The sequence below is a fragment of the Hemitrygon akajei genome, chromosome 4 (genome assembly GCF_048418815.1).
Source record: "Hemitrygon akajei chromosome 4, sHemAka1.3, whole genome shotgun sequence".
NCBI lineage: Eukaryota > Metazoa > Chordata > Chondrichthyes > Myliobatiformes > Dasyatidae > Hemitrygon > Hemitrygon akajei.
The window spans coordinates 43,829,156-43,856,450 of NC_133127.1; the positions used below are offsets into that span (position 1 = coordinate 43,829,156).

The 27,295-nt window shown below is 41.0% G+C and overlaps 1 protein-coding gene across 3 annotated transcripts in view; it reads right to left on the reverse strand.

Moving 5' to 3' along the window:
• The window catches only part of ccser1 (coiled-coil serine-rich protein 1), a 1,375,213-nt gene that overhangs the window by 423,626 nt on the left and 924,292 nt on the right, over positions 1–27,295 (reverse strand). For all 3 annotated transcript variants that reach the window (XM_073042460.1, XM_073042461.1, XM_073042462.1), the window contains one exon: positions 22,443–22,520. In XM_073042460.1, the coding sequence (XP_072898561.1) occupies positions 22,443–22,520 (78 nt within the window). The remainder of the gene's footprint in view (positions 1–22,442; positions 22,521–27,295) is intronic.

Below are 27,295 nucleotides of genomic sequence, written 5' to 3' on the forward strand. Positions count from 1 at the left end.
CTAATACCAGTTTTAGGTTACACCCAGCATGATCCCACAACACAGAGATTCATGGTCATGCAATGATTTAACAGATGTTGATTGGGTGAGAACGTTGGGGAACATAGACCTCTCTTCCCTAAATGAGGGAGAAAATGATGTTTCAACTTGGTCCCATCAGAAAGGGAGAGCCATCTAACAGTGATACATTCTCCCTTGAAGCTCAACTATGTCTGCCTTCTTTGTGCTCTTAGTTAAGGTCTTAAATGGCAGTTGTCGTTTTGATGTGAGACAACCACTGTCATGCAGACGGAACATCACAAGCAAACCTCCCCTACTTTTACCTGATGTTCACTCTTGTGCACTTCCAATGGTGTTCACTAGATAACTGAGAACCAAAACACGACAGATCATGGAAATCTGATGTAAACACGCAACAGGTCAGGAAAAAGAAACAAAAATAACATTTGAAGTCTTCCAGCAAAAGATCTTTGCCTTGAAGCATGAGCTCTTCTTTACACAGATATTGTTCAACATGCTGAATACTTCCAAAATTTTCTCTTTATATTTTACTGGATAACATCCGAGCAGGGGTTAGAGTCATACAGCACTTCTTCTTCAAGTTTGACTGAAATATGCCACTTGCTATACACCCCTGAATATTTATAGGCCTTTCCCAATCTCCATTATTTATAATAGTTTGAAGAGTTTCAGCATTCTGATCTGGTGTGAATACAGAGAAAGCGAGAGCTGCTCAGTGGGTCAGGCAGCATCTGTGGAGAGTGTAACAAGATTAACATTTTGGACAGCTGACCTTTCATTAGAAATGCCATTGTTCTGATGACAGGTCACTGGTATAAAACATTACAAAAGAAGGAGTTGATAGAACTCAGCAGCCTCATCTGTGTAGGAAAATAGACAGTCACCACTTCAAGTCTTGATCCAAAACATCAATTGTCCATTTCCTTCCACAGATGTGGTCTGATCTGCTTACTTCCTCTAGCACTTTGTTGCCCCAGATTTAGCATCTGTCGTCTCTTGTATTGGCATAAAGCATTAACTCTTCTTCGATCTATGTACTCTACCTCTGAAATACAGCTCCGATGAAATCAGTAAACTAAACACTAGAACTGTGTACTGAGCATTTACTAAAACATTAATTGATATACCCAAATATATTTTACTAAACATACATACAGCCTCACTAATAAATAGTAATATTTTATTTTCACATCTGAAATGTATATCGAACTCAGAGTCTAGTCTCAGAGAGCTGGTAGAATAAAAAATGGCCCAATTTTAATGTAAAGAGCTACCCATGTTTGTTTAGTTCAAAAGGGAAGATAATTAATTCAAACATTGAGAATCAGCACCACTTCTAATGGGTTTTAGTAGAAGGTCTTTTGTTGAGCATATGTATTCTCATAATTAAAGGTGTAAAATGAGATCAGCTCGGATCCATGTTCTGGTGTCTTCAAGTGCTTTGACTTCAAACATTTCATTATGGTGCATTCAGATTTTTTTTGACAAATAATTCAGATAAGGATTTGGATTACAGTGAATAATTACCATGTCTGAATGGAATAAACATGCTCATTTTCTTTTTATTCCCTGTCCTTGGAGACTTGAATTGCAAACACGCAAGTTCTGACAGCCTGCACTTCTTACAATGCAGAAGGATATCATCTGTTGGTGACACTGACCCTGGGATTTATGCAACAGAGCTGTCATTTATTTTTAGTGTGTAACAGGGTGGCTGGAAGGTTTCTGACGAGTGCCTTGGGTGATATTCAGACATGCCTAACAGCCTCTTTGCTCTGGTATCAGGCCTCTCATTAGTTATAGCAAGGAAGCTAACACACTAATGATTTCAATCTGAAAATGAGCAAGCAGTGGAGACACAGTTATTGCTTCACTCAGGGTCTGGGTTAAATTCTGACCTCAACTGCTCAGTGTGCTTTGACCTGTGAACACATACACTCAAATCCAAACTCATTCTGGTAGGTGAATCAGTTGCTGTCAATTGCTCCTTGGTGTCACAAAGTATGAAATAGGTAAGATTGTGGGTATGTGAGAGAGAAAAAGTCAAAAGTTTGCAGGGAAATATAATGAGATTGCTTTGCATGGACTTGATGGGCTGAAAGGCTTCTTTCCATGCCCTGCGAAGTATTAAAAACACTAAGATGAACTGTGCTGCACAAATTCAAGACAGTTGTTAATCCAGGCTCTACAGTGCCCTGAGGCAACACTATGCCCAAAACAGTAAGGAATTGCCGAGTTGTGAACACAGCTTTATCAAGCACATAAACCACCTTCCCCTCCACTGATTCAATCTATGCTTCCTGCTTCCAACATAATCAAAAACCCCTCCCTCTCCAGTCATTCCCTCCACATGCTTAGCAGGAGATCCAAAAGCCTGAGAGCAAATCCCACCATGGACAGCTACTATCCTGCTGTTATCAAACGCTTGACTGGACCTGTCATACACTAAATGGTGAACTCTTGGTTTCCCAATATACCTCATCATGACCATTGCACTTTGTTTGTTTTCCTGTCGATTATTTTCTCTGTAACTGCAGCACTATATACTGTATTCTGTTTATTTTTACAACCTTGGTGTAATACTGTATAGTATGATTTGTCTTGGTGACATGAAAGCATTACTGGTGGATCAACTGATTCGCAGAGAGAGGGAGAACTTGGCACAGGTCAGGAAGAAGAGTTTTAATAAAGGAGCATTTTGTGGGGCTTGGCACATTAGCGGTGGACCAATCGATTCACGGTTCATTAGCAGGAGCAAATAAAAGTAAAGCAGGGTCAAAGTGGAGCGGCCATTGTGTGAGTGGACTAGTGTAGGAGAGGAAACTTCAGGCTTTGGCTCAAGAGGCTTTGGCGGGGAGGTACAGGTAAGCATATTGTAATTGTAGAATAAAAAGTTCCACTGAATTACAATTAATTAAATAAAGTAGGGATGATGCAGGATGAGGCGATATGCTGTAGCTGCATGACATGGGACCTGGTGGACTCCATTGTAGTTCCTGGTGACCACATCCACATTAAGTGTTGGCTGCTCGAGGAACTCAGGTTCAAAGTTGATAACACTGCAGCACATTAGGGCAGGGGAGAGTTACCTGGATTCTCTGTTTCAGGAGGTAGTCACACCCATTAGATTAACTGCCTCAAATTTATTGTGTGGTCATGGACAAGAGGGTGTGACCGTGAGTGACGTGGGTAGTGGGATCCAAGAGACAGTGCTGGAGAAGCCTCAGCCCTTGAGCTTGTCCAACAGGTCTGAGATTCTTGCTCCCTGTGTGGATGAGCGTGGGGGCTGTAGGATGGATGAGCGACCTAACTGTGGCACCGTGGTTCAGGGAGCCATTCAAGAGGGAGGAGAGAAGAGAAATGTAGTGGCAATTGGGGATAGTATAGTAAGGGGAATAAACAAAATTTTCTGTCATGGGGGTAGAGTGTCCTGAAGGTTATGTTGCCTGCCTGATGCCCAGGTTTGTGACATCTTATCTGACCTGCAGAGAAATTTGCAGTGGGAGGGGCAAGATGCAGTTGTCATGTCTATATGGGTACCAACAACATAGGTAGAAGGAAGAAAGAGGTTCTGCTGAGGGAATTTGAGCAGCTAGGGATTAAATTAAAAACCAGAACCAAAAAGGTGGTAATCTCTGGATTACTACCTAACCCACATGCAAATTGGCATTGGGGAAAGAAGATTAGAGAGTTAAATGCATGGCTGAAGAATTGGTGTGGGAGAAGTTGGTTTGACTTCATCAGAAGCTGGCACCAGTATTGGGGAAAGAGGGAGCTGTACCAATGGGATGAGCACCACCTGAACAGTGACAGGACCTGAATCTGGGCAAATCACGTAACTAGGACTGTGGATAAGGCTTTAGACTAAATGGTACGGGTGTGGATTCAACAGATTGGAGAAGTATGGATAAAGTAAAAGCAAAAAATGTGGATAAAGATATAGAAAAAGCAAAAGATTAAAAAAGTAAGAGTAAAGAAAAGTAAAGTGCAGAAGAGAAAAAGATTACAAGATTTTAAAAGCACAAACAGTGTAAGGGCACTTTATCTGAATACCCGTAGTATTTGAAATAAGGTCAGTGAACTTGTGGGGATGATTTAGTGTCCACTACAGAAACGTGGTTGCAGGGTGGACAGGATTAGGAATTAAATATCCAAGGTTATCAGGTAATACGGAAGGATAGGCAGGATAGTAATGGAGATGGGTAATGCTCTTAATTAAGGATGATATCAGGGTGATAGTGAGATACGATATAAGATCTAAGGAGCCAAATATTGAATTGATCTGGGTAAAGATTAAGAATAGTAAAGGGAAAAAAAAATCACTGGAAGGAGTTGTCTATCGGTCACCGAATAATAGCATTACAGTGGCCAAGGCAATAAACAGAGAAATATCCGAGTCATGTAAGAATTGAACAGAAGTTATCTTGGGGGTCTTTAACTTTCACATTGATTGGGTGAATCAAGTTGGTTGAGACAGTCTTGAGAAGGACTTCACAGAATGTATCCATGATGGCTTTCTTGAACAGCATGTTACTGATCCTAGAAGGGAACATGCTATCTTAGATCTGGCCCTGTGCAATGAGACAGATAAAATTGGTGATCTTGTAGTTAGGGATCCTCTTGGAAAGAGTGATTACAGTATGACTGAGTTTCTCATACAAATGGAGGGTACAATAGTCCAATTGAAAAAAAGTGTAGTATGCCTACACAATGGAGACTACAATGGGATGAGGGAGGATTTGGCTAGTGTAGACAGGGAACACAAGCTATATGGTGAGACGGTTGAGAAACAGTGGAAGACTTTCAAAGAGATTTTTCATGGTGCTAAACAAAAGTATATTCCCAATAAAAGCAAGGACAGTAAAGGTAGGAAGAGCCAGCCTTGGATAACTAAGGAAATAAAAGAAGGCATCAAACTAAATGCTCGTGCATACAAAGTCACCAAGAGTCATGGGAAACTGGAAGACTGGAAAGATTTTGAAAGGGCAACAAAGAACCACAAAGCAAGCAATAAAGTAAAGGAAGATAGATTATGGAAACAAACTAGCAAAAAATATAAAAACCAATAGTAAAAGTTTTTATAATTATATAAAATGGAAAAGGCTGAAGCGAATGTTGGTCCCTGGAGGATGAAAAGGGGGAATTGATATTGGGTAATAAGGAAATGGCAGTGCCTTTGAATGACTACTTTGTGTCTGTCTTCATGGTGGAAGACACGTCTAACATGCCAAAGAGAGATGTTATGGATGCAATGGGAGGTGAGGACCTCAATACAATAACTATCCCTAAAGAGGTTGTGCTGAGCAAACTTGTGGGCCTGAAGATAGATAAGCCCACTGGGCCTGATGGAATGCATTCCAGGCTACTGAAAGAAATGGCAGAGGTTACAATAGAGGCTTTGGTGATAATTTACCAAAATTCTCTGCACTCTGGGCAGGTCCCGGCAGATTGGAAGACTGCAAATGTTACGCCACTGTTCAAAAAAGGATATAGGCTAAAGGCAGGTAACTATAGGCCAGTTTAACATCTGTAGTTGGGAAAATGCTTGAAGCTATCATTAAAGAAGAAAAGGCGAGGCCTCTGGAAGGAAACGGATCTATCAGGCAGATGCAGCATGGATTCAGCAAAGGCAGGTCCTGTTTGACAAACTTTCTAGAGTTCTTTGAGAATATAACAAGCGCAGTGAATAGAGGGGAACAAATGGACATTCTTTACTTGGATTTGCAGAAGGTGTTTGATAAGGATCCATAAGATAAGGATGAATAGAGTTGGGGGCAATGTATTAGCAATGGATAGAGGATTGGTTAACTAATAAAAAGCAGAGAGTTGGCATACATGGGTTTTTACTCTGGTTGGCAATCAGTGGTAAGTGGTGTGCCGTAGGTATTGGTGCTGCAACTGTTCACAATATACATTAACGATCGGGAAGAAGGGGACTGAGTGTAGTGTATCTAAGTTTGCTGATGACACTAAATTGAGTGGAAAAGCAAATTGTGCAGAAGATACAGAGAGTCTGCAGAGAGATGTAGATAAGTTAAGTAAGTGGGCAAGGATCTGGCAGATGGAGTACAATGTTGGTAAAAGTGAGGTCATCCACTTTTCAAGGAAAAATGGAAGAGCAGATTATTATTTAGATGGCAAAAAAATTGCAGCATGTTGTACAGAGGGACTGGGGAGTACAAGGATTGGTTTGCAGGTGCAGAAGGCTATCAAGAAGGCAAATGGGATGTTGGCCTTCATTGCTAGAGGGATTGAATTTAGGAGCAGGGGGGTTATGCTGCAACTGTACAGGGTACTGATGAGGCCGCACCTGGAGTACTGTGTGCAGATATGGTCTCTCCTTACTTGAGGAAGGATATATTGGTTTTGGAGGCGGAGCAAAGGAGGCTTACCAGGTTGATTCCAGAGATGAATGGGTTAGTCTATGAGGAAATATTGAATCGCCTGGAACTGTACTTGCTGGAATACAGAAGAATGAGAGGAGATCTTATATAAAATTATGAAAAGCATAGATAAGATAGAGGCAGGAAAGTTGTTTCCATGGATAGGTGAGTCTAGAACGAGAGGACATAGCCTCAAAGATTCGGGGGAGTAAATTTAGGATGGAGGTGGGGAGGAACTGCTTTTCCCAGAGAGTGGTGAACCTGTGGAATTCTTTGCCCAGTGAAGCAGTGGAGGCTACCTCCATAAATATGTTTAAGACAAGGTTGGATAGATTTTTTGCATAGTAGGTGAATTAAGGATTATGTAGAAAAGGCAGGTAGGTAGAGATGAGTCTCTGGCCAGATCAGCCATGATCTTATTAAATGGCGGAGCAGGCTCGATGGGCCAGATGTCCTATTTCTGCTCCTATTTCTTATGTTCCTAAAAGCTTTTCACTACTGTATATCTAAATAAACCAATACCAAACCTGTGGCCTTTAGGAGCACTGACTTACAGATGAATCTTGGGCACAAGTCTGTAGCTCCTGAAAGTAGCAATGACAATGGCAATCTGAAACACTGACAATTCCTTTCCTCCCACAGGTGCTGCTCAACCCAATGAGTTCCTCCAGCAGATTGCTGTTCTAAGAAGAGCAAACCCATTTCTCTCCACAAAATAGAAATCTGTCAGTCTCGGGAAGCCAGTAAGTATAACTTAATCTGTTCAGGAACACATAAGTTCCTCAACAAAGGAGAAATATTTAACTGATAATTCAGTGACACCTGTCAAAACATAGAAACATAGAAAATAGGTGCAGGAGTAGGCCATTCGGCCCTTCGAGCCTGCACCACAATTCAGTATGATCATGGCTGATCATCCAACTCAGAACCCTGTACCTGCTTTCTCTCCATACCCCCTGATCCCTTTAGCCACAAGGGCCATATCCAACTTCCTCTTAAGTATAGTCAACGAACCGGCCTCAACTGTTTCCTGTGGCAGAGAATTCCACAGATTCACCACTCTCTGTGTGAAGAAGTTTTTCCTCATCTCGGTCCTAAAAGGTTTTCCGTTTATCCTTAAACTGTGACCCCTCGTTCTGGACTTCCCCAACATCGGAAACAATCTTCCTGCATCTGGCCTGTCCAATCCCTTTAGAATTTTATACGTTTCAATAAGATCCCCCCTCAATCTTCTAAATTCTAGTGAGTATAAGCCTAGTCGATCCAGTCTTTCTTCATATGAAAGTCCTGTCATCCCAGGAATCAATCTGGTGAACCTTCTTTGTACTCCCTCTATGGCAAGAATGTCTTTCCTCAGATTAGGGGACCAAAACTGCACACAATACTCTGGTGCGGTCTCACCATGGCCTTGTACAACTGCAGTAGAACCTCCCTGCTCCTGTACTCAAATCCTTTTGCTATGAATGCCAACATACCATTTGTCTTTTTTACCGCCTGCTGTACCTGCATGCCCACCTTCAATGACTGGTGTACAATGACACCCAGGTCTCGCTGCACCTCCCCTTTTCCTAATCGGCCACCATTCAGATAATAATCTGTTCTCCTGTTCTTGCAACCAAAGTGAATAACCTCATATTTATCCACATGAAATTGCATCTGCCATGAATTTGCCCACTCTTTGCCAACAACTGGGGTCCCAGCACTGAGCCTTGCAGTACTCCACTAGTCACTGCCTGCCATTCTGAAAAGGTCCCGTTTACTCCCACTCTTTGCTTCCTGTCTGCCAACCAATTCTCTATCCACATCAATACCATACCCCCAATACCGTGTGCTTTAAGTTTGCACACTAATCTCCTGTGTGGGACCTTGTCAAAAGCCTTTTGAAAATCTAAATATATCACATCCACTGGCTCTCCTCTATCCACTCTACTAGTTACATCTTCAAAAATTCTATAAGATTCGTCAGACATGATTTTCCTTTCACAAATCCATGCTGACTTTGTCTGATGAGTTCACCTCTTTCCAAATGTGCTGTTATCACATCTTTGATAACCGACTCTAGCATTTTCCCCACCACCGATGTCAGACTGACCGGTCTATAATTCCCCGGTTTTTCTCTCCCTCCTTTTTTAAAAAGTGGGGTTACATTAGCCACCCTCCAATCCTCAGGAACTAATCCAGAATCTAAGGAGTTTTGAAAAATTATCACTAATGCATCCACTATTTCTTGGGCTACTTCCTTAAGCACTCTCGATGCAGACCATCTGGGCCTGGGGATTTATCTGCCTTTAATCCCTTCAATTTACCTAACACCACTTCCCTACTAACATGTATTTCCCTCAGTTCCATCATCTCACTAGACCCTCGGTCTCCTACTATTTCCGGAAGATTATTTATGTCCTCCTTAGTGAAAACAGAACCAAAGTAGTTATTCAACTGGTCTGCCATGTCCTTGTTCCCTATGATCAGTTCACCTGTTTCTGACTGTAAGGGACCTACATTTGTCTTGACCAATCTTTTTCTTTTCACATATCTATAAAAGCTTTTACAGTCAGATTTATGTTCCCTGCCAGCTTTCTCTCATAATCTTTTTTCCCCTTTCCTAATTAAGCCCTTTGTCCTCCTCTGCTGGTCTCTGAATTTCTCCCAGTTCTCAGGTGTGCTGCTTTTTTTTGCTAATTTATATGTTTCTTCTTTGGACTTGATACTATCCCTAATTTCCCTTGTCAGCCACGGATGCGCTACCTTCCCGGGTTTATTCTTTTGCCAAACTGGGATGAACAATTGTTGTAGTTCATCCATGCGATCTTTAAATGCTTGTCATTGCATATCCACCGTCAACCCTTTAAGTATCATTTGCCAGTCTATCTTAGCTAATTCACGTCTCATACCTTTAAAGTTACCCTTCTTTAAGTTCAGAACCTTTGATTCTGAATTAACTATGTCACTCTCCATCTTAATGAAGAATTCCACCATATTATGGTCACTCTTACCCAAGGGGCCTCGCACGACAAGATTGCTAACTAACCCTTCCTCATTACTCAATACCCAATCTAGAATGGCCTGCTCTCTAGTTGGTTCCTCGACATGTTGGTTCAGAAAACCATCCCGCATACATTCCAAGAAATCCTTTTCCTCAGCACCCTTACCAATTTGGTTCACCCAACCTATATGTAGATTGAAGTCATTCATTATAACTACTGTTCCTTTATTGCACGCATTTCTAATTTCCTGTTTAATGCCATCCCCAACCTCACTACTACTGTTAGGTGGCCTGTACACAACTCCCACCAGCGTTTTCTGCCCCTTAGTGTTATGCAGCTCTACCCATATCGATTCCATATCCTCCAGGCTAATGTCCTTCCTTCCTATTGCGTTAATCTCCTCTCTAACCAGCAATGCTACCCCACCTCCTTTTCTTTCCTATCTATCCCTCCTGAATATTGAATATCCCTGGATGTTGAGCTCCCATCCTTGGTCACCCTGGAACCATGTCTCTGTGATCCCAACTATATCATATTCATTAATAACTATCTGCACATTCAATTCATCCACCTTGTTACGAATGCTCCTCGCATTGACACACAAAGCCTTCAGGCTTGTTTTTACAACACTCTTAGCCCTTATACAATTATGTTGAAAAGTGGCTCTTTTTGCTTTTTGCCCTGGATTTGCCTGCCTGCCACTTTTACTTTTCACCTTACTACTTTTTGCTTCTACCCTCATTTTACACCCCCTGTCTCTCTGCACTTGTTCCCATCCCCCTGCCACATTAGTTTAAATCCTCCTGAACAGCAGTAGCAAACACTGGACATTGGTTCCAGTCCAGCCCAGGTGCAGACCATCCTGTTTATACCGGCCCCACCTCCCCCAGAACTGGTTCCAATGGCCCAGAAATTTGAATCCCTCCCCCTCGCACCATTTTTCAAGCCATGTATTCATCTGAAATATCCTCCTATTTCTACTCTGGCTAGCACGTGGCACTGGTAGTAATCCAGAGATTATTACCTTTGTGGTCCTACTTTTTAGTTTATCTCCTAACTCCCTAAATTCACCTTGTAGGACCTCATCCCATTTTTTATCTATATCGTTGGTACCTATGTGCACCACGACCACTGGCTGTTCACCCTCCCATTCCAGAATGTCCTGCAGCCGCTCAGAGACATCCTTGACCCTTGCACCAGGGAGGCAACATACCATCCTGGAGTCTCATTTGCGGCCACAGAAATGCCTATCTATTCCCGTTACAATCGAATCCCCTATCACTATAGCTCTCCCACTCCTTTTCCTTCCCTCCTGTGCCGCAGAGCCACCCATGGTGCCATGAACTCGGCTGCTGCTGCCTTCCCCTGATGAGACATCTCCCCCAACAGTATCCAAAACAGTATATCTGTTTAGAAGGGAGATGACCCCAGGGGACTCCTGCACTACCTGCCTACTGCTACGCTGTCTAGTGGCCACCCCTTCCCTTTCTGCCTGTGTAGCCTTTACCTGCGGTGTGGCCAACTCACTGAACGTGCTATTCATGACTTTCTCAGCATCGCGGATGCTCCAGTATGAATCCAATCGCAGCTCCAGACGCTCAATGTGGTCTGCCAGAAGCTGCAGCTGGACACACTTCCTGCACACATAGTCGTCAAGGACACTGGAAGTATCCCTGATTTCCCACATGCTGCAGGATGAACAAACCACGGGGCCGATCTCAGCTGCCATGACCTACCCAATACTTGCCTCAACTTTTGAAACTTTCTCCTTTGAGAGGAACTTACTCGGCCTTACCTCACTTGGAATGAAGCTCGTCCTCAGCCTCTGCTCGCCGAAGCCTCTGGAGACAAAGCCTTCCTACTCTGTCTCCCTCTACTCCGTCGCCCGCTCCGTCTAACTTTTCTCTTTAAACTCTCCCACTGCCTCACGGTCTGACTTACACGCACTTGCGCAGTCATGCCCCCATTAAACTGCCGAAGAAAACTGTATTGTCATTGCTTACTCATTTACTGAGTCTGCACATCATTTGCAATGGCAGTATTATTGATATTTATAGTTTTCATTGCAGTTCTTCTGAAAGAATGATGAAAGAGTGATGGACTGCAATCTAAAAGCAAGCGTGTAATGTTGAGACTTCACTTGGAGTATTGTGCGCGGCTTTGGGCCCATTGTCTTAGAAAGATGTACTGAAACTGAAGAGGGTTCAAAGGAGGTTCATGAAAATGATCCCAGGATTGAATAGCTTGTCATATGAAGACCAGTTGATGTTCTTAAGGCAGAACTTGACAGATACTTGATTGGTCAGGGCATGAAGGGATATGGGGGGAAGGCAGGAGGTGGTGGCTGAGAGGAAAATGGATCAGCCATGATGAAACGGCAGAGCAGATTCAATGGCCCAAATGGCCTAATTCTGCTCCTATATCTTATGGTCTTAATGTGTCAAGTATAAAGGAATCAATAAAGAGAAGTTCATCACCCTTTTCTTTGCATTCTAACACTTCATACTCTACTTCCATAAAAGTTTCAATATTGGAAAATGGCAAATACTTATTCAATTTATAAATGCAATATCTGAGATAAAGAAAAAGTATATTTTTATATTTTTATATTTTTTATATTTAAATTTATTTTCTATTGCCATTTGAAGTTATTGATCACCTGCCTTTTGCTTTCTCTCATGTAGTTTTGGCTTTGTGTTCTCAACAAGAAGAAGCTTGCTAGCTTCTGAGTCTACCTTTCAGAAGATGGTAAAATAATTACTACACTTCTCAGTTTAATTCATACATCCTATAAAGCTTGAAGTTCCTTCACAGAGACACTCAATTTATTGGCTGAATTGATTCTTGTTATTAATTCCCACAAGAAGGAGAAAAAATAAGCAACCATTTTTATTGCATTTACAATATAACAAAATATCCCAAGGAACTTGACGGGGGCATCAGCAGACATGATCAATGGAGTCACGGTAGTGGTGACAGGTCTGTCGCCCAAAAAAGAGAAATGCAGCCTGTGAGGATTGCAGGCCATATGACTGGTGAGCTTGTGCGTATTCCAAACGTTAAGTAAATGTGGGGTAGATAGGAAGACCAGTGTAAGTAATTGTGTTAAACTTCCCTTGCATACAGCAGGTAAGTCTGCTTTGATCTGATTTTACCGAGTGTGCTGCTCCACAAAGAGCTGACTGTTCAAACTGATTTCTCTTTGTCCCCATGTAGGAGCTATTACCCTCTATTAGACTCGAAATATGTTCCAGCAACTTTAATGCCATATTTTTCAAGACAGGATTTATGGCAACTTGAACTCTTAATAAACATTTGTTATGTTCTTCTCTTTTGTAAGTACAATAAACATTGTATCCAAGGCAAAATCACCAACATTTGGGTTTTTTAGACTTCTGAGATGTGTGCAAAAATGGAGACAATGGATATGTAATTGTGGGCCAAATTGTGGTTTCACAATTTAATCAGGAGGAATGGTCTCCAAACACCTAAAAAATGTTACACTAAGAGTTCTCATTTCAACAACTGTCATTAATAGGTACCTTACTAGATGAAGTAGAACTTTTTCTTACAATTGCTGCAAATATTGTCCATCTCTGCACTAAGACTAAACAGGTGTGAACTTTCATAATTTAAACTTCTGTGTTCTTCAAAAATCTTTCTCCTTACTTGTAAATAACAATGTACCAAGTATCAGTGCCTAGTCGAAAGGTGTATGTGCAGCAACAGCACAGAGCTCTTGGACTGAACCTTGGGTTCTATTGCTCTGAGTGAACAGGGTATGTGAAATGCTGGAAATTGTTAAGAGACTTGAGCATTTAGACTCCAGATAAAATGCCTGTGTAATTAAAGCCACAGCATCATGACTTGCTGCTAACTTTGACAGCACAGGAGTCTAGAATGGGTTAATTTCTACATCTTTACTTGCATTAAGTTCCTCAGTCTATTTCCAAAAGGAATGAAATAGCATGAGAATATAGATTCATAAATCAGCCTGCTTGAATCCAGAGCAGTAACTAATCCAGAACATGATCTGACAATTAGAGTCTATTTAAAAGCACAATTGTAGAACTAATCTTCAATTGTATGAGATGGACCTCAATAAACAGAGAGATTTCCTCTTTTAATTATATTCCACATAATCACATGGCATTTTTAATTCTAAAACACTGATGAAAGAAAACACATGCACAGCTCCAGTTGTGATGATTTTTGATTTGAGATGATAAGTATTAGAACTAGAGCAATATTAATGCAAGAGTGGATCAGTTCTGCTTGACACAAAAGTTCAGCCATATTGAATCAATATTAATAGATGAATGTTAGGTATTCTGCACCAAGTTCTTTGCCTGTAGTTCAGCGAAGAAACCAGGTTCATTAGTTTACACTATTCCCTTGGAGAAACGGCACTCAAGGTTCAAAACAGGCCATGCGGCCTTCGATCTCAAACTGTTGCTGCTCACATACCCTTCAATAAACCATCTCACTATACCTTTCTTTCAGGTCAAGATATTCAGATACTCACGTACAAAATCATGACCAATTAATCAGTGTAGTGTTGAGGGAGGGCTGCACCACTAACTGGGATTCCCAGTACCTCTCCAAAGAACATTCCCACTTCCGTTTGGTGAAGAACCAGGAGAGCTATTGCTGGTGCACTACCAAGATTATATTTTTTAGCAATATCTAAAGCAGATGATCTGGCCATTTGTCTTCAGCTTTTTTCCCCCCACACATTCCTGTGTACAAATTACACTTCCTAATCTTTTCAGGGGCGACAAGTCAAAATACTTCATTGCTTCAAATCACTTTGGAAGGTGTTGAAGAAATAAAAGGCAAAATATAAATTCAAATCCTTTCTTAGCATATTGGTTTTAATCAGATGAACAACTCCATCAGTATTAAATCTCCAGCAAGCCTGTTACAGAGCATTTTCATTCAACCATTGCCAATATTTTATTGGACCAGGTGGCAGTGAGCACCAGCCACTGTGAGGAACTGCCAGCTAGCTGCATTGCATCCTGTAATTCTGAACAGCACAGAATACAGAACAATATCTTCCCCCAGCCGAGGTTCTCTCCTGAACCTTGGGACATTCTCTGATTTACTGAATTGAGGGGTCCTCATACATACATCCATCATGGTCTATGAAATAAAATTATCAATTTTCACGAGAAATGGCTTTCTTTTAAATAAATTTTAATTTTATATTAATATTTTAATTAATTTACACCAGCCATTTTTATATAGTTACATTTCATTGTTTATTTTGATGCCGTGATGTACTAAATGACAAATAAAGCTAATCTCTTATATGATTTTCTTTTTTTATCAGTATTCATTCTCTTACGGATGGTGGGTACTGTATCTCTGTATTGGAAAAAGCTTCTCACTATCCACCCATTCTATTTCCCTGTAATTTTGTAGGCGTCAATCAGATATCATTTTCAGACTCTAAGAGGAAGGTTAAACAAAATTACAAAATGCAGTATATTTCGGTCTTGGGTTTTGACCGGACCTTATAATCTGGGTGGATGATCAAAGAACGGTCAAAATTATGTCACAGTTTTCAACAACTAATTCACCCATTTGTCTGTGTGTAGAAGTCTGTAGGTCAAATTCCCATTCCAGAGACCTGAACACAAGTCTTGAGGATGGCAGAAGGACTGCTGCATGTTTCAGATGTTAGATATTAGATGTTTAACTGATGAGGTACTTATTTCCTTGCTGCTTGGATGAAGTGCTATGAGAGGTTGGTTATGGCTTTAATTAACTCCTGTCTCAGCAAGGACCTGGACCCACAGCAATTTGCCTATCGGCACAATAGGTCTAGGCCAGATGCAATCTCATTGGCTCTTCATGTGGCGTTTTATCACCTGGACAATACAAATACCTATGCCAGGATGCTGCATATTCACTATAACTGTTTAACACCATCATTCCTACATTCTTAATCAAAAAGGAAAGAATCTGGGCTTCTGTACCTCTCTCTGAAACTAGATCCTCGACTTCCTAACCAGAAGACCATAATCTGTGTGGATCAGAAACAACATCTCCACCTCACTGACTATCAATATTAGTGCACCTCAGGGAAGTGTGCTTAGCCCACTGCTTTGCTCTCTCTATACCCCTGACTGCATGGCTCGGCACAGCTTAAATGCCATGTATAAATTTGCTGATGATACAACCATTATAACCATATAACATATAACAATTACAGCACGGAAACAGGCCATCTCGGCCCTTCTAGTCCGTGCTGAACGCTTACTCTCAGCTAATCCCACCGACCTGCACTCAGCCCATAACCCTCCATTCCTTTCCTGTCCATATACCTATCCAATTTTTTTTTAATTGATAAAATCAAACCATTGTTGACAGAATCTCAAATGGTGACAAGGGGATTAACTCAAGAAGATCACTTGGTCTGCATTGTTGTTGGACCAAAGAGCCTTCTTTAGTGCTGCATAAATCTATGACTCTAAATAAAAAGTCAAAAGACCATGAGAATATCCCTTGGTTGGAGCTTTTTTTACACTATCTGAAGCCCAATTGACGATTATAGCTTTCAGCATCTTTGGAGTTCACCAGCCATTAGAGTTTTGTGTGGTAATGGAACAAGCAAAGGAGCGATCACTTAAATGAACCAGGACCAGCACGCTTGGCTCAATTGCCAATCCAGAATTGTTCACATGACTGTGAACCACTGTAACTGCAAGGAGATACGTTTATTTCATTACTCCCAACCATACACATCTGGCCAGATGCAGGGTCTGTTCCACTTGCTTGCTGCTGATGCCTGTGCAAGGACCTTGTCAGGCTGTTCCATCAAAATATTTATATAATCAATAACAACCTCCTACACCATGACAGGTACTTCCACAATGTAAATCTGACTTGTGGATAGGGGTAGCTACAGAAGATGCTCTGCTCATATAAGATGCTGAACAGTTCTGATCTCTGTAATTTCTGTCTATGACCCAAAAGAGAAGGCTTTAATTATAAGTGAGGAATTCAACAAGTCAAAAGTAAGGAACTACATTTTAGTATAGCATACAATTCTGATCACCCCTTCAAAGAAAGGATGTGGAAGCTTTGGAAAGGGTGCAGAAGAGGTTTACTAGAATGCTGTCTGGATTAGAGGGCAGGTACCATAACAAAAAGTTGGACAAAGTTGGGTTGTTTTCTCTGGAGCTTGAGGGGAGATCTGATAAAAGTATATAATATTATGAGAAGCATAGAAAGCGTAGAGAGCAAGGATCTCTTTCACAGGGTTGAAGTGGCTCCTACCGGGGGCATGCATTTAAGTGGAGAGGGCTTAAGTTTAAAGGGGATGTGAGGGGCAAGGCTTTTAAACATAGAGAGTGTTGGCTGCCTGGAGGTGCTGGTAAAAGCAGATACATTAGGGATTTTAAAGAGACATTTAGATAGGCACATGAATGTGAGGGAAATGGGAAGACAGGGACTTAGTGTAGGCACAGGAGATTAGTTTAGTTGGCCATTTGATTTCTAGTTTAATTGGTTTTGCACAACATTGTGGGCTGAAGGGCTTGTTCTTGTGCTGTACTGTTGTATGTTCTAAGTGAAAGCCAGGACTTTTTAGGTTGATCAATTAGATTAGATTTTAGGGGATAAATTACAAAGCTTTAAAGAGCTAGTCTATAATTACAACATTGTTTTTATTGGTCTATGAAAATATTTATAACTGGACAGAACAGAACCTTACTCATTCCTTTACTGTGGAGTATGAGAAGAGAAATATGTCTAATAACCAATCCATAGACACATACAACACAAGCTCAGCTTGTAATCACATGATTGCACAATTGTGACCAATAAACTTCCCTGCCAATTTCTATGCCACATTATAACCAACAGCCATTTTTTTAAAAAGTGCTGACTGGGATTTTAATCAAAGTGCATTTTGCATACATATCATTGGGGATATTACTCACTGAACCTTTTACTAAAACATTTTAATTTCAGTTTTATACCATCACTAAAGCACACATCACATACACATACAGGGTTAAAGAGTTGTTCACTGAACTGATGATCATCTGCTTTGCAATTCAATGATCTCTGATTAAAAGCTGTGAATTCCTCATGATTGGAATCACAGGCTGTGCCATGACCCAGGCACAGTTTCTATTGGTCATACCTCTGGCACTTTTAATATGGCATAGTTCCTTTGCGTGAAGGTCATTTAGAAGGGTGGAATTGGAGGAAGGGCAAAGAATTATCAATAGGAAAGCACCATATGAGGGCAGTGGTTTAGAGGATATGGCCCAAATGTGGGCACATGGGTCTCGTCTAGCTGGAAATTTTTCTGCATTGCTCTAATTAACTGAGGACAATGTGAGAAACAAGAATTAATGTGTGAGATTGAACTCAGGCAAAGATAATCTTTATTGTCCATCCTGAACTGGCCTTGATGAGTAGCGTGCTGAGCTATTTCATGGTGCGCTTTTCATTAATTGGTGAAAAATGGGCAGATTGCCAAGGTAAAGTGGAAATTTTGTCTTGCATACTGTCAATACAGATCCATTCATTACAACATGCATTGAGGTCTTACAAGGGAAAGCAAGTTCAAGTCTAATTATCATTCAACCATCCATAAATACACATGAATACAGCCAATCGAAGCAGCATTCCTCTGGGAAGAGGTTGCAAAGAAACAGTACCAACAGTCACACACAATGCAAGGCACATTTAGCACATGTAAGATAGCAGCAAACATTCAGTCACCAAAAAAAATAATAAAATAACAGAATGCAAAATAAACTGCTACAATGCAGATAAAACACAATACAGGTACATAGCAAAGTAGACATCTGTGGTGCAAGGTCACAATGAGCTACATTGTAAAGTCAACAGTTCATCTTTTTGTACTAGGGAAACATTCAACATTCAAATATTAGAAAAGTGAGATAGATATTGTCCTTGAGCCTTGTGGTATGTAATTTCAGATTTGTGTATATTTTGCCTGTTGAGAATGCACAGAAGAGAGAATGCCTGGGGTGGGGATTTTTGATTATGTTACCATCTTTACCAAAGCAACAAGAGGTTTAGTATAGTCTGTGGTAGGGAGACTTGTTTCCATAATGTGCTGAGCTGTGTTCACAACTCTCTTCAGTTTCTTGATGTCAGAACAAAGTAGCTGCCGTACCAAGCTATGATGCTTCTGGATAGGCTTGGTATGGTAACTGCTTTCTCCATGACAGCCAGAATTTGCAGTTTCTTGTGGTCATGGGTCTCGATAACAATTGGTGAGGGTCAAAGGGGGCTGGAGCTAATGCATGCTGTAAGCAGTCTCTTAAGCACTTCATGAATTTAAATATCACAACGAGTTATAAGCAAACTATTTTCATTGAACTATATGAGGAAATGTCAGATCAGAGGGGCAGTCAATTTATCAGATAACTGCCTAAAAGTTTTAGCATTTTGGTAGCCTTAGGCTCGACTGGAAGACTGATCAAATCTGAAAACGATCAAGAGTTAAGTATTGGAGGAGCTTTAACCAATACAAGGGTTACCAGAGAAATTTAAGGATAGGGAGGGCCTAAACTATGGAGGGATTTGGACAATTTTAACATCAAGGTGCAGTTTAATTGGATGCCAATGCAGATCAGTGAAAAAAGGAGCAAAAGGTGACGGGACTTGGTGTCAGTTTTGGATGACACCAAATTTATGAAGAGTGCTCTGAATTCTACAGTTAACCTGAAGTGTTGACTGTTCATAGCTGTTCATTCAACTGGTCATAGCTACCCTATCCAAATATTACATTTACTCAATAGGCAATTCCTGGCACATTGCTACAAACCACAGGCAATGAATAATCTAACAGTCCGGTTTTGTACAACTTTAGAAATGGAAATTTTCTTCATTTCCAGCAGTTAAACAAAACAGTTTAATATCACACATTTCCAATGATATTTCAGGCCCTTTGGAAGATGTTGCTCCCCAGTGGAGCAATTTCAAAGTCACACTGTTTTTAAACAATTTTCTTCTGCTCATTGCACCCATCCATGTATACCAATTTATAAATAATAAATACTATCAGGAACTTGGCAAAATGCACTGAAAATGCAACTCCATTTAAAGACAGTTAAAGTACAGATTAAAATGTTGCTCCAACTGTACATTGCTAAAGTTTGCTCATTTTACATCTTAGGATTTCCCTGAAACTATTAAGAGCCTGTTAGATCTAAACTTGTGATTAAACTGTAATGCAGTCTTTGAATTGCATCACAATTTTCTCTGTGGGTGTTACAAGACAGCGAAAACAGGGTTGCTTGACTTAATAGGACCTTGCGCAGTACAGTGAGTTATTTCTGTTCCAGATACAATAACATTGCTCTGCTGGTTTAGAGTCTAATGAAAAATACAGTGCAGCTGCCAGGATTTATGGCAAGACATTTTGGCAAATTAATGATAGACATTTTTTCTGTAACAATGTCACTTTGTGAAGGTGCATCATCACAGATTGCTAATGTTTCAGCCTCTATTTTAAGCTGGTACAAGACAAAGACAAATAACATATTTTGTTTCCAGAAGATTGGGATTGACATGGGGCTTCCACGATTATATTATATTATATTAGATTACTTATTTATTTATTGAGATACAGCATGGAATCGGCTCTTCGAGTAGCGCAGAGCAGCAACCGTTGATTTAACCTTACCCTAATCGCAACGACCAATTAACCTACTATCTGACTGTGTTAGTAGGACTGTGGGAGGAAACCAGAGCACCTGGAGTAAACATGTACATTCCATGGGGAGGACATACATCCTTTCAGATGAAATCGAAATTGACCTTGTCGCACTAACCACAACGCCACCATGCTACCCAATTTTTAAATGGTGGTTAAATGGAGATAGTCAGGGGCTGTGACACCTTAGGAAATGTAAATACCTTTGGGATTAGGGGCCTCTGCACAGCTTACTTTGTTCAAGGTCCTCTTAAATCTAATACTCAAAGCAACAAAGGGAAAAAATACATCTGGTCCATCAAGTTCATGCTTATTCCCAGACAAACAACTCCATTAATTCCGCTTGTAACCTCCTTAATTCCCTGTAACTTAAAACTTATTTTCCCTCACATGCCAATCAACTCCTCTTTCATTCTGTTACTATTCATCAAAACCAAGGGATAATTTACAACAACCATTTAAACGGCTGCTCTATCTTTAAATGGTGGGGGAAATCAGTGCAGCTGAGGGAGAATATGAAACTTGTTTGGAACATCAACCAAGCTCAGGACTGAACCTGAGAAGACCACACAGCATAGGAGCAGACATAGGCCATTCAGCCCATCAATTCTGCTCCACCATTTGACCATGGCTGATTTATTTTCACTCTCGACCCTGTTCTCTGCCTTCTCCACATAACCTCTGATGTCCATACTAATCAAAAACCTATTAATGTCTGCTTGAAATATGCACAATGATTTGTCCTCCATGGCAGCCTATGGCAATGAATTCCATAGATTCACCACACAAAGGCTAAAGAAATACCTCCTCAACTCTGTTCTAAAGGGGGCGTTCTTGTATTCTGAGGCTGTGCCCACTTTTCATTTCCTCATACACTCATTCTAGTCCCTTCAATGAATCTCCTCTCATTTTTTCTAAACTCCAGTGAGCAGAAGCCCAGATCCATCAAATGCTGCTCATACATTAAGTCTTTACTTCCTGGAATCATTCTTGTAAACCTCCTTTGGACCTTTTCTAATGCCAGCACATCATTCCAGAGACATGGAGCCCAAAACTGCCCACAATACTCCAAAGGTAGTCTGGCAAATGCCTTATAAAGGCTCAACATTACATCCTTGCTTTTATATATAGTAACATAGTGGTTAGCACTACACTACTGCTGCTCAGGGCATCGGAGTTCAGAGCTCAGTTCCGGCATCCTCTGTCAGAAGTATCTGTAAGCCCTCCCCATGGAACTTGAGAGTTTTCCTCAGGTACACTCAAATCCAAAGATTTATCTGGTAGATTAATTGGTCAATGTAAATTGTCTTGTGTTAAGTTAGGGTTAAATCAGAGTTGTGAGGGGTTGCTGGGAAGCATGGCTCGAAGAGATGGAAGGGCTGTATCAGTAAATAAATATTCTAGTCCTCTCCAAATTAATGTTAAAATTGCATTTGCTTTCCTTTCTACCAACTCAAGCTGAAAGTTAACCACAAGGGAATCCTGAACTTGAATTTCCAAGTCCCTTTGCACTTCCAATTTCTGAATTTCCACCCCATTTAGAAAATAGTCTACACCTTTATTCCTTCCACCAAAGTGAATGACCGTACATTTCCCGATACTGTATTCCATCTGCCACTTCTTTGCCCATTCTCTTATTTCCTTATATTCTTTCATCAGGAAATATGAAGCACAGTCAGATTCCAGAAGTTACAATACCAATAAAAGCACAGCATGAGTAAGTATCTTCCCTCAAATTACATCCCAGGTGCCAAGGCAGAGTTTCCAGAAGCCCTGTCCTTTAACACATCCTGTGATGCGTGGGCATGACAGATGAGCGGAGGCAGGGATCCTGGAAACTGTTTGTGGAATTCTGACCAATAAATATTCCCCGACTCCCAAAAAGATGACAAAGGCAATCCCAATTCCACCCCCAATTTAACGCTGTCCACGGGGATTGCTCTTTCCTCATTATCCAAAACTCCCTTTGCGATTTTATAATCGTTACAACAGTCTCATTTCAATTCGTTGAGGTTTAACATTTTCTGCTCTGCTATTTTAATGTAGCAGATTATTTATCTGTTACAATATAATACTCTTTAATTCATACCAGAGAATTTATGGGGGATGCTGGTTTAAACAAGTAATTAAATGAGCTAAGTGCCTCGCTGTAATAGGCGTTGATCTGTAATTATCTTATTCTGAGACAAGAGGCTGGAACCACAGACGTACAGAAAGACGGATGTTATTTCTGAACAGCCCATTAAACACAGGCATGAAGCAGCAAGCAACACAAGTAAATAGGCCAGGCATGAAATAAACAACAGTAAAGGAATAAGAAAGAAAAAACAATCAATTACTCACGTCATGACTGAGGACCTCAGTCTGTGTGGACTTATCTGCTTGTGAGGAGTGTTCCTTTTGTAAACTTCTACAACTGTCCTGTAACAGAAATTGCACATTGCATGTTATTTGCAACCATGCAGCACTCCGCTGAATGCAAAATTAACCATGCAAGTTTACATCATTGAATAGATAATGGAGTTCTTATCAATGTGCTGAATCAACAGATCATGCAGCATCTTCTGTATGAAGGGAAGTGTTCAAGACCCTTCATCTTCTCTGAAAGAGGGGAAATAGCCAACACGAATTGGTGGAGGAAGTGATAAGAGGACCAAATGTAAAAGCTAAGATGTTTTGCTAAGTCTCTTTCACTCATTTGTCAGACAAATTTTGAACCCTTTCACAAAGAGAGACAGATTGGTCCTGAAGATGGACTAGAGGAGATTCACAAGAATAATCCCAGGTATCATTAAGGACCCCTATCACCAAAGTCATGCCTAATTGTTCTTGCTGCCATCAAGAAGGAGATACAGAAGCCTGAAGGTGCACACTCAACAATTCAGGAACAGTTTCTTCCCCTCTGTCATCCAATTTCTGAACAGACATTGAACCCTGGAACACTACCTTTGTACTTTTTTATTTCTATTTTTGCACTACTTCTTTAACTTTTTCATATACAATGTGCATGCCAAGTCATTTGATGCATTTAAGGCAGATATTCAAAGGTTTGTGATTGGTAAGTGGGAGGGGTAAAGTTAGAGTTAAGGGTTACAGAGAAAACGTAGCAGAATGGAGTTGAAGAAAACATCCCATGGAAGATGCAGTTAAGCATTATCGACTAAGCAAACAGGGCAGTCTATCTGCAAAATGCAATATCATATGAGCTGCAAGGAGAAAACAGACAGTTAATTTGATTTAGATTGGGCATGATGTGAGCTGAGCGCTTAGAAGTGCACAGAGATTCTTGCCACCCATGGTGTCTTACACATTAAACCTGCTCTGATTGCTGATCACTTCCATAAAAGCAGTGGGCTAATTGGCAAGCCCTTGAGCAGTGCAATGCCTTGTTGACTCTAATCTCTGCAGAGATGCTTTGACACCTGCTTAAATCACAAACTCAGTTGAGCCAGCTGTCGAAGAGGCAGAATAACCCAGAATTTCTCTGGCATTCACAGGTGTTCAAGAACAATGAGAAATTAAAGATACTGCTAAATTTGTCTTTAAAATATAATAAGACCATAAGATATAGGAGCAGAAGTAGGCCATTCGGCCCATCAAGTCTGTTCTGCCATTCAATCATGGGTTGATCTAATTCTTCCAGTCATCCCCAAACCCCTTTCACCCCATACCCTTTGATGCCCTGGCTAATCAAGAACCTATACATCTCTGCCCTAAATACATCCAATGATTTGACCTCCACAGCCACTCGTGGCAACAAATTCCACTGATTTACCAGCCTCTGACTAAAGTAATTTCTCCACATCTCAGTTCTAAAAGGACATCCTTCAATCCTGAAGTCATGCCTTCTTGTCCTAGAATCCTCTACCATGGGAAATAACTTTGCCATATCTGATCTGGTCAGGCCTTTTAACATTCAGAATATTTCTATGAGATCCCCCTTCATTCTCCTGAACTTCAGGGAATATGCACCAAGAGCTGTCAGACGTTCCTCAAACAGTGACCTTCTCATTCCTGGAATCATTCTCGTGAATCTTCTCTGAACCGTCTCCAATGTCAGTATATCCTTTCTAAAATAAGGAGTCCAAAACTGCATGCAATACTCCAATGTGGTTTCACGAGTGCCTTATAGAGCCTCAACATCACATCCCTGCTCTTATATTCTAAACCTCTAGAAATGAATGCCAACATTGCATTCACCTTCTTCACAACTGACTCAGCCTGGAGGTTAACATTTTGGGTACCTTGCACAAGGACTCCCAAGTCCCTTTGCATCTCTGCATTTTGAATTCTCTCCCCATCTAAATAATAGTTTGCCCGTTTATTTCTTCCACCAGAGTGCATGACTATACACTTTCCAACGTTGTACTTAATTTCTCTCTCCGGTCCTGTTCACCCTGTACGCATCAGACTTCCAATATAACTCGGAGTCCTGCCATGTGCAGAAGTTCGCTGATGACACGGCCATAGTGGGGTGTGTCAGGAATGGACAGGAGGAGGAGTATAGGAAACTGATACAGGACTTTGTGATATGGTGCAACTCAAACTACCTGCGTCTCAATTTCACCAAGACCAAGGAGATGGTGGTGGACTTTATGAGATCTAGGCCTCATATGGAGCCAGTGATCATTAATGGAGAATGTGTGGAGCCGGTTAAGACCTACAAGTATCTGGGAGTACAGTTAGACGAGAAGCTAGACTGGACTGCCAACACAGATGCCTTGTGCAGGAAGGCACAGAGTCGACTGTACTTCCTAAGAAGGTTGGCGTCATTCAATGTCTGTAGTGAGATGCTGAAGATGTTCTATAGGTCAGTTGTGGAGAGCGCCCTCTTCTTTGTGGTGGCGTGTTGGGGAGGAAGCATTAAGAAGAGGGACGCCTCACGTCTTAATAAGCTGGTAAGGAAGGCGGGCTCTGTCATGGGCAAAGTACTGGAGAGTTTAACATCGGTAGCTGAGCGAAGGGCGCTGAGTAGGCTACAGTCAATTATGGAAAACTCTGAACATCCTCTACATAGCACCATCCAGAGACAGAGAAGCAGTTTCAGCGACAGGTTACTATCGATGCAATGCTCCTCAGACAGGATGAAGAGGTCAATACTCCCCAATGCCATTAGGCTTTACAATTCTACCGCCAGGACTTAAGAACTTTTTAAAAGCTATTATTAATGCTTTTTGAGATAGTGATTTAGATGCATATCATATTCTTTACTGAGTTAAGTATTGTATGTAATTAGTTTTTGCTACAACAAGTGTATGGGACATTGGAAAAAAGTTGAATTTCCCCATGGGGATGAATGAAGTATCTATCTATCTATCTATCTATCTATTTGCCACTTTGCCCATTCCCCTAAACTATCTAAGACTCTCTATTTCTTTAACATTACCCACTCCTCCATGGCAAATTTATCATCTGCAAATTTAGCCACAAATCCATTAATACACTAATCCAAATCATTGACATACATCGTAAAAAGCAGTGGTCCCAACACCGACCCCTGTGGAATTCCACTGGTAACTGGCAGCCAGCCAGAATAGGATCCCTTTATTCCCACTCTTTGTTTTCTGCCGACCAGCCAATGCTCCACCCACACTAGTAACTTCCCTGTAATTCCATGGGTTCTCATCGTGCTAAGCAGCCTCATGTGCGGCACCTTGTCAAAGGCCTTCTGAAAATCCAAGTATACAATGTCTACTGCATCTCCTTTGTCTACCCTGCTTGTAATTTCCTCAAAGAACTGCAGTAGGTTTGTCAGGCAGGATCTTCCTTTCAGGAAACCATGCTGGCTTTGGCCTATCTTGTCATGTGCTTCCAGGTACGCCGTAATCTCATCCCTAACAATCAATTCCAACAACTTCCCAACCACTGATGTCAGGCTAACAGGTCTATAGTTTCCTTTCTGCTGCCTCCCACCCTTCTTAAATAGCAGATTAACGTTTGCAATTTTCCAGTCATCCGGTACAATGCCAGAATCAATCGATTCTTGAAAGATCACTGTTAATGCCTCCACAATCTCTCTAGCTACATCCTTCAGAACCCAAGGGTGCATTCCATCAGGTCCAGGAGATTTATCCACCCTCAGACCTTTAAGCCTCCTGAGCACCTTCTCAGTCAAAATTTTCACTGCACAAACTTCACTTCCCTGACACTCTTGAATGTCCGGTATACTGCAGACATCTTCCACTGTGAAGACTGATGCAAAATATGCATTCAATTCCTCCGCCATCTCTGCATCTCTCATTACAATATCTCCAGCATCATTTTGTATTGGTCCTCTATCTACCCTCAACTCTCTTTTACCCTAATATATACTTAACAAAGCTTTTAGTATCTTCTTTGATATTAGTCACCAGCTTCCTCTCATAATTCATCTTTTCCTTCTGAATGACCTTCTTAGTTTCCTTCTGCAAGCTTTTAAAAAGCTCCCTAATCCTCAATCTTCCCACTAGCTCTGGCTTCCTTGTATGCCCATTCTTCTGTTTTTACTTTGGCTCTTACTTCACTTGTCAGCCATGGTAATGTCCTTCTTCCCTTTGAAAATTTCTTCTTATTTGGAATATATCTGTCTTTCACTTCCCTCATTTTTCGCAGAAACTCCAGTCATTGCTGCTGTGCTGTCCTTTCTGCAAATGTCCCTTTCCAGGCAACTTCAGCCAGTTCCCCTCTCATGTCATTGTAATTTCCTTTATTCCACTGCAGTACCAACACATTGGATGTTCTTTTTTCCATCTCAAGTTTCAATGTGAACTCAATCATATTGTGATCACTGTTCTCTAAGGGTTCCTTAACCTTAAGCTCTCTTATCACCTCGGATCACTGCACAACACCCAATCCAGCACAGCCGATCCCCTAGTGGTCTCAGCAACAAGCTGTTCTAAAAATCCATCCCTTAGACATTCTACAAATTCTCTCTCTTGAGGTTCAGTACTGACTTGGTTTTCCCAATCCACTTTCATGTTAAAATCCCCAGTGATTATTATGACATTGCCTTTCTGACACATCTTTTCTATCTCCTGCTGTAATTTGTAATGTACATCCCAGCTGCGGAGGCCTGTATACAACTGTCATTTGGGTCCTTTTAACCATGCCATTTCTTAATTCAACCCATAGTGTCTCTACACCTTCCAATCCTACGTCACCTCTTTCCAATGATTTAATATTATTTCTTATACACAGAGCCACACCACTAACCTATC